Source organism: Acartia tonsa, chromosome 8 (genome assembly GCF_053477335.1).
Source record: "Acartia tonsa isolate MP-2025a chromosome 8, ASM5347733v1, whole genome shotgun sequence".
In the NCBI taxonomy this organism is placed as follows: Eukaryota; Metazoa; Arthropoda; class Copepoda; order Calanoida; family Acartiidae; genus Acartia; species Acartia tonsa.
The window spans coordinates 25,645,554-25,658,751 of NC_137267.1; the positions used below are offsets into that span (position 1 = coordinate 25,645,554).

The 13,198-nt window shown below is 31.0% G+C and overlaps 1 protein-coding gene across 1 annotated transcript in view; it reads right to left on the bottom strand.

Moving 5' to 3' along the window:
• LOC145326377 (uncharacterized) overlaps nt 1-13,198 on the bottom strand; it is a 68,059-nt gene that overhangs the window by 41,775 nt on the left and 13,086 nt on the right. The window contains exons 2-5 of the mRNA XM_080169697.1: nt 12,483-12,943; nt 12,184-12,340; nt 11,362-11,412; nt 10,871-10,963 (exon numbers count right to left, since the gene is read on the bottom strand). Coding sequence (XP_080025823.1) covers nt 10,871-10,963; nt 11,362-11,412; nt 12,184-12,340; nt 12,483-12,889 — 708 coding nt within the window. The 5' untranslated portion in view covers nt 12,890-12,943. The remainder of the gene's footprint in view (nt 1-10,870; nt 10,964-11,361; nt 11,413-12,183; nt 12,341-12,482; nt 12,944-13,198) is intronic.

A 13,198-nucleotide genomic window follows, 5' to 3' on the forward strand; every position in this document is an offset into this window, starting at 1 on the left:
TAGAATCATTATTATCAAATGATATAGTAGCGCAGCTACGATATAACTAAGTGAATGACTGCACGTCTGTCTGACAATGTCCATTAACAGAAATGTTTACTTTTTATTGAGTAGATTCCTCTAACAAGGGCCAATTTAAGTACTTAATAGACTTATTTCTTTGAGTGACCTTTTTGTGCAACAAGTTATATAATACTGAAAACTATTTAAAATGTACTAATGACTATATTTGCAACTTTTAATTATTTTTTTTATCGTAATACTTAACAATACAAGTCATAAATTAAACTGTTTTTTGTTCTTTAATTTTGAAAAAAAATGATACAAAACAGCAAATTTTTCTCTCGTCGATTTGCGGTTACTTTCGAGGGTTGGGTTTTGGTGATAAACCTCTAGCATTTATAAAGAAAAAAATTATATATTGATAGGTGGGGCCCATAACGCCCTGACTATTAGATTTAACCTTTCGGGAAAAAAATTTCCTTTAAAATTGAAGAATAGTTATATCGTATTATAAACGGCTTTCCGCGGATATAGAATGTACAATTATAAGATTAAAACTACTTTTTTAGCCCTGAGGTGCCAAAGGTAACGGCTAAAAAAACTGGTTTTAATCTTATGATTGTACATTTTTATATTCGTAGAAAGCTGGATATAATACGATGCTAGACATAGTTTTTTTCGTATGGATGAGAACCGGTTCTTATCCACCGGATTCGAATGAATACGAGAAATTCCAGTAGTTGACGAGATATTATTGGACAACCAAACACCCATACTCACAGCTGCCTTAGAATATAATACATTAACTAATTAGTAAAAGTGTATTGAGTAAATTTTGCTTCTTTTTTTTGCACATTTATTGTCAAAACACAGGTTACCATAATAAAACAAGATACGTGATCCGATTATCCTATTATATCATTAGTACAGATATTAAAGATACTAGAGTAGATGCTTCAAATATTTCATATGCAAACAAGGACAGTTCAAATAAGACCTGTCTAAACTTTAAAATGTGAAATACACACTCAGCCAAAGCCACAGCTGTGCGTCTAAAGCTGCGCGACTGTCGAGTTTATATGTCCATTGATTAATTGATTTTTGTGTGTAGATTCCCCAAACTTTGATTCATATTTATTGTTTAAGCATATTAATGTAATCTACAGATATATATCTATTGTGAAGATAATTAAAGTTGTTCCTAATAGTCGATTTTTTTCCTGATTATCACCTCTATTTACTTAAAAGCTTTGGACATTAAGTATAATTGTTCTTATCCTTATTGTTTTACAGGGTAGCTACTCTTTTCCTAATTTTGTTGGTTCGTCTTGTACACTCAGGGATTTTAAGGGATAAGGCAAAGGACGATAAATCGATATACATATTACATACAACACAATAATGATTACTTATTCTGTAGGTTAAAATAATTGGTTTAAAAGATTGGACTTAATCCTAGTCCATATTCCTATACATGTATCCAATTTATTGAGAAAGATTTTAAAAAATAACTAATTATTTAATTTGTACATGACAAATATTAATCTAAGTTAATTTTTGTACATTACAAATCTTTGAAAATTGTTATGCTTGTTTGTCATAGGAAATTAAAATACTTTTTTTTATGTTTTTGTGGTTTAATTATGCTTAAACGACAAATATTTATTATAATTAGTAAAACTAACATATGCTTTCATTGCTCTTTACTTCCAGTGGCTGCGCAAATAGCTTATATTTTTTTATGTGTGCATCTATTATTACAAGATTGGAGTACTTTTGAAATAGATATAGAAGATCTAGATGGTTTATCTGGCACCATAATCCATCAAGCTTAAGAGAGCCCTTTTGTTTATTTATGTAAATGAAAAAATGACTGTACATTAATATGTACACTTTCTAACTAATAACCCGGCCAGTTTTTTACTCAATTGGCTGATTTAGAGAGTATTATCTAAATATTCTATATGTCTATTACTTTTGATTTCAGTGCTTCAAGTACGTTCAGATATACCAAAAATTTGCACTTATGTGAAATTTGTATTTTATGTACTTTCTTGTAATAATTTATAATTTACAAAATGCCCACTGTTTAATTTCAGGCAGCAGGAATATATCACCGGATGATAAGAAATAGTTTTCCAGCCTTGCTTCCAAGCTTGGCTTAAAACCAATTCTTAGCCATACTGAAAATCATCTATAGAATAGTACTACAAACAATTTTCCACGAATATTAAAATAAAAATCATAATATCATTACTAGTTTTTCATAGTAATATCCGTGGAAAGCTGTCCTTAGTACAATGCGATAAATAGCTATTCTAATTCAAAATAGCCAACATAAAAAACGTTCTTGTATCTTATTTTCCATAAACTTGTCTTTAGAAAACATTAGTTTTTTAAGACAAAAAACAAAACAAAATAAGTTTTTCTCTCTCCATTCTCTAGGTGTAATTTATGTTGCATTTGTTTTTATTATTTATTAGAAAATTGTCTTTTTAGTTAGTGTGCTTTCCATTCCGCTTATTATCAAATCCGCATAGTGTTCTGAATTCACACAAGAGGACACAATAGCAATTAATCGTATGCTTAATGATTAAAATCAAGGAGCAGTTGTTAGAAATAAGGTATTACCATTACCTCGTAAAGGCGAGATTCTCCTTCGATTAAAGTGATTTATAGAATCCGGAGCATCATCCGCGTGTAATGGGATGCGATACTCTAACACCTGAGGACATTAGGTTAAGTAACATCCATCAGACAACCAACTCTTTGATTGCACGACCTTTGTCTGAGAAGTCCTAACTGTCCATATTAATGAGTTGCACCTGTTTATGGGCCAAGGCATTCCCCCTTATCTTACTATTTATGTCGCGCACCTGATATAGCAGCAGTAGGAACCATTTTTAACGTCTTTAGTTATGACGCGGGATCGGCAACGAGCGGATGCGCTACGTGTTGAGCCAAGATCGCAGGTATAGATAGAAATAATGAATAAGGTATAGCCAACAAGAAAAATAATTTTAAAATGATAATTGGGGGGCAGATAAAAAGATCGTCAATTCTACTAAGTGTTCCCCCCCCCCCCCACGACAGCTGAAAATCACGTATAGGTTTCGTGATTTTCCCCCCGAATTAATTTCGTTGTTGATTTTTCGTTGTTTTGCTGTTAAAATAATATGCCGTTTTGATGATTTGATAATGTGATGTGCGGAAGTGACTACACATCTTTTTTTGTTATATATGCAAAATTACGAGTGAAGGTTGAGCATAATTATTTTGCAAAACTATTCATGACTAACTCGTAAGGATTTTTCTGAAATATAGTTTTAAAGTTAATATAACCTTAATTTTTTACTAAATATTTTTATTTTATAATGAAATAGTAAACAGTTACTTCAAAGGACATAAAAGATACAAAATGTTAATGTTCAAAGTCATTAAGCTTAAGCAGGCAAATTCTTTTTTTTTGTTACACTGCACTGTTAAAAAATAGTCTATCATTATTTAAACTAAAAAATATTTTACTTTAAATTATACAATCTTTTATCTAAGCCTTCGATAGCTTTTTAAAATTCTTTATTTTAAACTTTGTAGTCTTCCAAATAGAATCAAAGAGGAATTACTTTAAAGGCATTCCAATCTATACATAAACACTATATGGAATAGTCTACAACAATATCTTTAATAAAGTTACTTAATCTTAGAATCTGAAGAATAATTCTGTAATAAAAGTTCAATACATGAGATTTTTTATAGTGTCTAAATGATTGAAATGACAATGCAAAAGTAAAATGTTTAAACGCACCATTGATTAAATTAACCTTACTTTTTGTTTTAGGAAAACTAATAGTTTTATTTTATTGAAAAATTTGTAATAGAAGACATTTATCTTTGTCAATCCCATGTACTTAAACTCATATTTATCAAACAGTAACCTACTACTTTATAACTTATGTGTCTTTTTATTATAAGTCATTTAAATTCTAAAATAAGTGATGACACTATATATAAATCTAACTAAATAACTGATTGATCTAAGCATGAAGACAAGCAATTAGTGTATGAATTATCTTTTCTGCTAATATTTAGGAAAACCATATAAAAAGTATGATTTATGAGTTAAATTTGGTGGCAATATCTGAATACTCCTAGGGATTTTAAAGTGGGTAAAAGTTTTGTCTCAGGAAGATGCTCCCTAACCCCTAAGAAAGAGCTTAAAGCCTGACCAAGAAAAATAAAAGATTCTCGAAAATCAACCATATTAGATCTTACAGTACACAAAAAACCTTATATCCAATTACTGTAGTGAATAAGCTTATTTAATATTTGAAAAATTTATATAATGTAATGTAAAAATCTCGTAATAAAAAGTACATATAAGTAAATTATGGTTTATCAATATATAGATCTATAAATCCATTATCATTGAGGTTGATGCTTAATGAGGGAGAACATAAACTATATTTGAAAATTCAGGATTTTAAGGATTAGTATTTTGTTTTTCAAAAGTCATGATAAAAGTCAAATTGGAATAACATAAACAAAATAAAAACCTTTTGTGGATGCTGTGAGTATTGGTGCAAAAAATGGGGACAAATTTCAAATTGTTTTGGCGTGTGACGTCATACTCCATCTCTTTTCTATGGGGTTTCTTTCCTTCTTCCCTTTTCTTTCCCCTCACTTGTGACGTAAATAATCAGCCCCGTCAAATCAATTTAAAATTTGTCCCCATTTTTTGCACCAATACTCACAGCATCCCTTTTGTGCAGCTATTACGCAATTAAGGTCCATCCTTCTAGCTGACTTCTGTAAAGAAATTGTAACCTTTTGCTTATTAACACAAAACTTAAATAAGGTATATTCCCTAAATCCTGATAAATCTATATATATGTTGTGCTGTTTAAAAACAAAAGATGACATTAAGTATTTCATAATAAAGCTTCAAAACTATTATTGCTCTATTAAATTTTATAACATCGAATGCATTTTTAGGATTGATGATAAATAATTGTAGATGAAGAATCATTCTCCAATATAATCATCACCACTGGATATTGATGACAAATGTACCTTTTTCTTGCTGCCCCCCCCCCATCCCCCCATCCCCCCCCCCATTCCCCTTCCATTTTGCTGATTCTTCAATTTTTCTCTCAGTAACCTCAAATTGTGCAGGCTTCTGCAATTTTTTTTTGGGGGGGGGATAAGGTCATATAGTAACCTATACAAATAAGTATGATGATTTCAGGGTCTTTGAAAATGCACTATAATGCTTTACATGACTGTGACGCTCGAAACCTCCGGGTTTCTATCCTTGACAAGTACTATCCCTGCAGAGCTTATCTAACCTTTACTAAACCTAGACTGACCTAAACTAAACTGCCACAGTTTTTTAATCACATATTTATTGCAGTTTCTAAAATGCTCTTTAAACTAATCATTCTTTCCAATACACAAGAATTTCAGAGAAGCTTAACCTAAAAAAAAATCTTCCTTACATTAATTAATTAAAACACCAAACAAGGAAATGATATGGTGAAACTGTAATCATTGAAAATGTAAAATCATATCTCACTAAAATTGTAATAGAAACCTAGGAAAAGGGACAACACGTCTTCTAGTGTAAGTTCAAAGATTGCGCTGCCAATTCTTTGTTTGTTGGTCCTGGCGACTGGCGAGTTAAAACTTAATTAACATGGAATTATTCAACCAATTATGTGTAAAGATAGACCACTGCCTAGACTACATACTAGAGACGTTAAAATCAATAGTAAGAGAAAAGGAAATTCCTTGGCCAATAAACAGGAGTAACTTTTTACAAAGTTCAGTAAGGTCTCACAGACAAAGGTCGTTTTACAACAAAGGGTTAGTTGTCTATTAAATGTAAAATCCACTAAAAAAGTTTGTTTGCTAGTCATTTTTGCAAAAAAGGCAATAATATACTAAACATACTTTATACAGGTACTAAACGCTTATATCATTTTCTATAAAATTGCAAGTAACTTAATTATAAATAGTTGTATTAGTTATTAATCTCTGTTTTGTACTGTTTTTGCTTCTTTTCATACCAGGGTTTTATACATGATTTAACTCATCTATTTAAGCTTTTTTAAAGCTCATATTAATTTTTATTTTTTATTTACTAGATGTTCATTTAGCTATAACTTGAATTTCCTTTTACTTTTAAGATAAAAGATTTAAAAGTAAAATAAATTGGACGTAAACAGGGGAAGGTTTTCGACCATTCTGAAGGGGAATGGGGTAAAGGGTAACTTTATATCCTCTTCATAGGCTAAAGCCCATAGAGGCTAGAGGTGACGCCACAAGAAGTATAATATTGTTTCAATGTATGATTTATTTAGAACCAGCAAAAACAAAATTAAGTTATTTTAAGATAAATGTTGCACAATAGCTTGGGGGTAATTTTACATTTGAGTTATGGCCGAGAATTAGATAATAAATAGATATGTCAGTTTGTTTAGTAGTTTACAGCATGGCTTGCCAACCGCCAGCCGCATTTTTTCGTCTACATCTATAAAATAACTTTAATAAAGGATTTTGCAGGCCGGCTGCCGCTGATTCCTGATTTGGCGGCTAGAAATAAATTAAAAATTGTTGCTGCCAATAAAATACAAAAAGTACATTTTGGCAGAGGTTCAAAAATTATTTAGTGGCTTCAGGTTCCGACCCCTCACAAACAATTTGTACTTTATTTTCTTCTTTTGGATTTCTCTCAAAACATAGATTATTGTAGATAATTTATTAGGTAGCTCTAGTCCATGGTAACTTTTTGATAATATACTAGATTTCAATTTTACTCAAATATAACAATATCAAATTATATTTTAAAGAAAAATTTATCTTCAACAGAAAGTTATTATTGATATAATTTGAAATGTTCTTTTGACTTCGTCACTAGCCTCATAGGACCACCTATATTTCAACTCCACTCAAGCCGTTTACAAGATCTTACTTGACAATTGTCCAACTTTCTGCTTTAGTATATAGAATACTAGCGGATTCGCCCCTAGCCTCTAGGGGCTGTGCCCCAAGAGGTTTGATCAACCTAATTTTTCGTATTTTAAATTGAAAAAGATATCTTAAGCTTCAGACAGACAGACAGACATCGTTCTACTTTGTATTATAGTAGATAATAATCTTAAAATAATTCCAACAGGCCTTAGGGGATAAAATTCTGATTGGTATAAATAAACAATTTTGGCTGAGATTAAGAAAAAGTAAATTAAAAGCATCAGGAAGTAATTAAAAAGATTTATTAGTTTCTAACAAACAAGAGCATAAATTTCCAAACTTATTGACAAAAAAGGGTCAAATAGGAAAGGATTTTGCAGCTGAAAAAAAATTTCGTCAAATTTTCGCCAAGTTGATTTAAAAGATTTTTATTTAATATAAAAGGAGCTGTCAATTACAACATTTTATACATATCATTGCTTTTAGAAAGCGTTAAAACAACATTTAAGTTTTGTGTATATTAAACAAAATTTTTAGAAAACAGGAGGATTCTCTTTGTAGAGATGCTTTGCATGTATGACATTAGAATCAATTGTTATCCTGCTTTTTAAAAATAATCTTATTATTAATCTTGTTGTGGATGCTTTATTATATATCACTAACACTTATTATGTTACAGTTAGGAACGCTAAACCATCATTTACTACGCAATAATATAGGATCTTGGACAAAATAAAATATTGTAAAAAATCTGCTAACAACTTTTTGTAAAATCCACGAAATTATAAAAGATCCATAACATAACCTAAAGATAATTTTATTGATTTTATAGATGGCCAATCAGACACTATTATCTACCTAACTTAAAAAGGAATTTCTAGCTGTTGAAGATTTTAGTTTATAATATACTCTAAATTTATAGCTGACTTATCACATGGATAAAATTAAAAAGAAACTGCACTTTAGTAACAAAATTTGTACACATTCTAACCAATGGTTTCATTTACCCAACTTATTATGAGATAACAAAGGAGTTGTTAATAAATCATAAATAATGATATTTTATGTCTTATTAATGTAGTGTCATAATTTTTGGATTAAATGTACGAGGATATGAACCTTTTGTTAGAAAAAAACAACTACCCCCTACTCTTTAGGCCCGTATTTCATATCTCTATTTTCGTTTCTGTGGACAATTGACTATTTCTAGAAATGTAAATTCTAACTTAACGATTCCTTTTTAGCGTTCACTAAACATTCGACAAGATTTTCCACTATAATGTCTTTAGCTTTTTATTGCTTCGCTAAGTTTTTTTTAAACAGTTAACAAATCTTTAGGTTGTTTCTCAATGTTCCTCATACTAACAGTTCTTAAAGTGAGAAATATTAAAAAAAAAATTGTAAATTTGTAAGTACAGTTTTTTAATTGTTTCCTAAAAGTGTACACAATTTATAAATAGACCAAGGATTAGGTAGCTTATTAAAATAAAGGTACTAAGAAAGAGAGGTAATCAGGCTCCGCCAATAAAAAATCCCTGTGAGAACCCAGCAGACCTGCTATTGGGTAGAAACTGTACACATTTTGGTATGAAAGGCCTTATTTTTTTTATTTCTTCCCAATAAAAAAGTCGGCTACAAACGGTCGAATTTTTTAATTAAAATCCATAGATCAATTCGTTTCAATAGTTTTCAAATTTAGTGCGAGAGTGGTGTTCGGAACACTACTCCTTAGTTCTTTATAGATTTTTATACATTAAAAATATAGAAAAAAAGGGGAAAAACTATCAAACTTAAATAATAAAAAACAAGTCTAATCCCTTTCCATTTTTTATAAGTGCAATTTTAATTTTGAAATTAATTGTCACGATGCATTTTTTAAAAGCTAATGGCTTTAGTCCAAGTTTTTAGAGGATTCGCTAAAAAGGTGGATGAGAGTAACCCTAATATGAAAGATTAAAAAATATGGCATATGATAATTGAGTGTTTTTTCTTTCATTTTTTCTTTCGTCGGTTTATATATTTTACGTACTGATATCTTCCAATATGAAAAAAAAACTAAAAGCCGATATTAACACTTCCTGAAAATTGAGCATAAATTATTATTCTATATGTTGACGAGATCTTAAAAGACATACCATGCACAAACCTATTTAATTTTCTTTAAATATCTTCTTTTAATTAAAGAATCTGGTTTGCGTACACTTAAGTAATCAGTTCTTAAACAACAAATATTTGATTAAATTTTTTTAAAAGATAATGTTGGAATTTAAAATAATTTTCTCAAATGCAGAGTAAAAAAAAATTAAATTGTTATGTGCATTATTATTTGTAATGTTTATAAAAATCTTTAATTAGTAAAAAATCTATTAAACTAGTTTTGGTTCTGAATAAACATGCGGCGATTAAAACTTTTAAAAAATAAATGATTTTTAAAACCGTTTAAGATTCTACCTTACCTGTTTTTTTTATTCTTTTTTAACAGAAAGATTTTAGCTGATTCTAATGAGGTTTTAACTGTTACAATTTCTTAATAAAGAAACCATCTAATAGTTCCTTTATCATTATGATCAATTTCTTTACTATACATTAGTCTTCTTCCCTCATAATTCTATTCTTATTAATTACCAGCGGCTGCGATCCTAGCATCTAGTAGCTATGTGCTCAGAGAGGTAGGGAAGGGCAGAAAAGACCTATGTCAAGCATCCCTAAAATAGAGATCTTAATCGGTGCAGTAAAATCTTAAGTTACAGACAATAAACCTTACTACTTTATACATTACAATAGAATATAATAATGATATAATAGACTAGAGTTGGCTCGATATAACTATCTCCCTATTGGCTAGTTTTCTATATGCATATATATTTCTCAATAAATCTATTTTCCTCACCCGGCATTACTATTTAAACGGAAGTAAATATTTAATAATCTAAATGATCTTAAAAAGATTTTTTAAATTATATTTTTTTCTTTACATTACCATCACCAAAGGGTTTATTATATTATTACAATTTTAGTTCAATATTTGAACACACAAAGTGTCGCCACAATCGAATTCTTTTAAAACAGAGTTTTCTTTAATTTATCATATTATAAATTTAAATTTTCTTTTTTATGATTAGAAATTAAATACTTCATTATAATGTAAATAGCAACATGAAATGAAAAAAATGAATTTATTTTTAATAAAGTAAAATAATGGGTCTTTTCGTTCTGGGCAATGAGAGTTTATTATGGATTATTGGAGCACTATGAGTTTTCAACGAATATTCCTTGGAAAACTTGAGCTCATTTATAGACATTTATTTCCTATACAGATCTGACATGGATCTTGAAGCAATTAAGCAGGCCGTTTTGTACATGTTAAAAATTGGAAGATTTCATTAAATAAAAGTTATCGCAAATATACTTAGTAATTAAAGCTTTATCCTATAATATAAAGTAATAAGCTTTTTTGTATGTAGCGAAGGATCTCGCTAACCACTGAACCTATATGGTTCTCCTTTAGAGCGAAGCTTCGTATAGGCCTTAAGAGGGTTTTAGGCTATTTTATTTTTATAAATAAGTCTGGGTATGGTTTTAAGCTACTTTTCTGCCCTTATTTATTCCTTCGAATATAGAGCCCCTATATGCTAGGGGCGCAGCCGCTAGTATGTTAGTAAATTACAAATAAAACAAATATAAAATAGTCATATTGACTGTTGTTTTGGATGGATTGACGTAGGGCTGTAAATTATACTGATACCCAAAGACAGTCTTATAAACGTGCCATCTCAACGTCCTATCCCGTCATATCCGTATATAGAGACATTCATTCAGATATATATGCAGGATAAGTGAAGTAAATGGCATTTGCTTTTATTTGAAAGATTAATAGTAAAATTTAAAAGAACAATACCTTTTGCTTCAGAGATTGTGATGCATTTTCATACTTGGGATAATCTCTATGGGAGAGAAACTTGATAGAATCTATCAAATCTTCGTTCGAGTCCTAAATATAGTAGTATTAGTGGTGAAGCTTCTCTGTAAGTAAGGTTTTTACAATCACATTTTGGATAATTTAAAAAAGGGCCAAAAACGAAGTAACAATAGAAGTAATTAGAAATTTTTTGAAGAATTATAAAACAGGGTTATTTAAAAATTGCAGCTTTTAAGAGCAGGATGTTTGCAGGGGGTTGTCAAGACCATAATTAAAGCTTAAAATGGAAAGGCCCCTCCTCCTTCTTTTTTGCTCTTTCAGGCTGTAGTGCATCCCCCCCCCCCTGGTGAAACCCTGAGCACGCAGCTAATAAAAGCAACACTCAAATAATACCAATAGAGACAAATAAATTTAATTTTTTTAAAAAGATATCTGTATGAGATAAATGATCTGGAAGAAAACTGTTATACCTCTGCTCTCGGCTCCGAATATCTTGCTTCATCATGACTCTGAGAGTATAACTAAAATAAAGTACAAATTATGAAAACAAGGACATTTATGTTCATGTAAAGCATAATAAATTTACTATATATAGCAAATTCAATTTATAACAGTAAACACATCTAAACATATCTTCATTATTAAAAGCCGTCAAAGAGCAAGAATTTAATGATCATTAACATGTAATAAAATTTATAGTTCTGTACTTATATCTGCTGCAATTAAGCATAGTAACATCAGGGAAAAGTAACATTAACAGAATCTTTATGGTGTGCCTTGGATTCTGCATATATCTACATCCATAGTTGTTTTATATTTGCATAAAGTCAAAAACAAAACATTAAGAGTGTTATTTAAACATAGTGAAAAAAGTTGAAAGGTTATTGTTATAATAAGATTAAACATTGCTTTTTTTACAATGTAATTCATGTGCGGAAGTGAAGGCAATCCAATAATACTCTGATCATGGACGTTCATACCTAGAGAGAGAGAGAGAGAGAGAGAGAGAGAGAGAGAGAGAGAGAGAGAGAGAGAGAGAGAGAGAGAGAGAGAGAGAGAGAGAGAGAGAGAGAGAGAGAGAGAGAGAGAGAGAGAGAGAGAGAATAATGGGATGTTTATTACATTAATATCCAAAGTTTTATTATAACGTTTTTTTTATTTGTTGGCTTAACAACTTTGGGGACCCTAGTGAATTTAGTTTGGTTGAGTGTTAAAGCGTTTAAACAACTAATCTACAAAAGGGCTATTTTTGTGTAGCATCATTGGGGATCAATTAGATTCCTTGTACATACCTCTTGGCTAAGCTGTTGCAGTTCTCTAGCTCCGCTGCTAGAATAGAATCCTCTTGGGCTGCTAGATTGAGCCGCCGGGTCTCTGGAGCTACTAGATCCTCTTGGCTGCTCCCAAGAGCTGCTAGAAATCCGTTGCGGCTCTCTTTGACTGCTACTTCTATCAAAAATATTTTTTTTTCTTCGGAACCTTTAAGCTCATAAAAACTAGTTTTTTTAATATGTTGGAAAAGTTTATTTTCATCACCCATTGTCCTCTCCCTCCCAGGAATTATGAATATAAAACTGATTTTGATATTTGCCTGTATGAATGCTCTACTTGACTTCTACTTGGGCCGCCCCGCGGCTGCTCCCGCTCCCTGTACCTCTGACCGCTACCATAGTAGCTGCTGCCGCTACCCTCACTACTTCTATATCGTTGCTGTTGTTGGCTGTCATGCTGGCCGCCATATTGGCTGTTGTCACCGCCAAAAAAATCATACTGCTGATCATGCGAGGAACTATCACTATCAAAAAATCCACGACCAGTGTCAGCCGCCTGGTATTGCTGACGGCTACGACTGTGGTCAGAGGACAGCGACTGCTGGTCCCAAGACGGCTGTTGCCATGAAAATCCCGGCCACTGTTGCTGATAAGTTGGCAAGGGTGCAAGGGCAACAGCAAGTAGGATGACCGCCAAACTGTGGGTCGGCGGGGAAGGTGACATCATAGGATTGGATGAATGGACGGAGGGAGGTAGATCACCCACAATTTAGACCATGCCCTGAAAAACAAAAGTTGAATTTTAATCAGGTGTTTAACTACCTTACAAGTTTGAAAGAGAAGCATCGCAAATAAATTTGAACTAGTTTGATAAATTTCTTAAAAATAAAGCTTCAAGGACTTTACCTGGAGTAAAGTATTAAAAATAAACCTTTTCTATAATTAAGGTCTTTACGTTAGTATGCTATTTGAAGGGTTCTTTCGTATTTGTATTTTAAGGTAATATATATATCAAATCTACTCTAAATATAAGTTT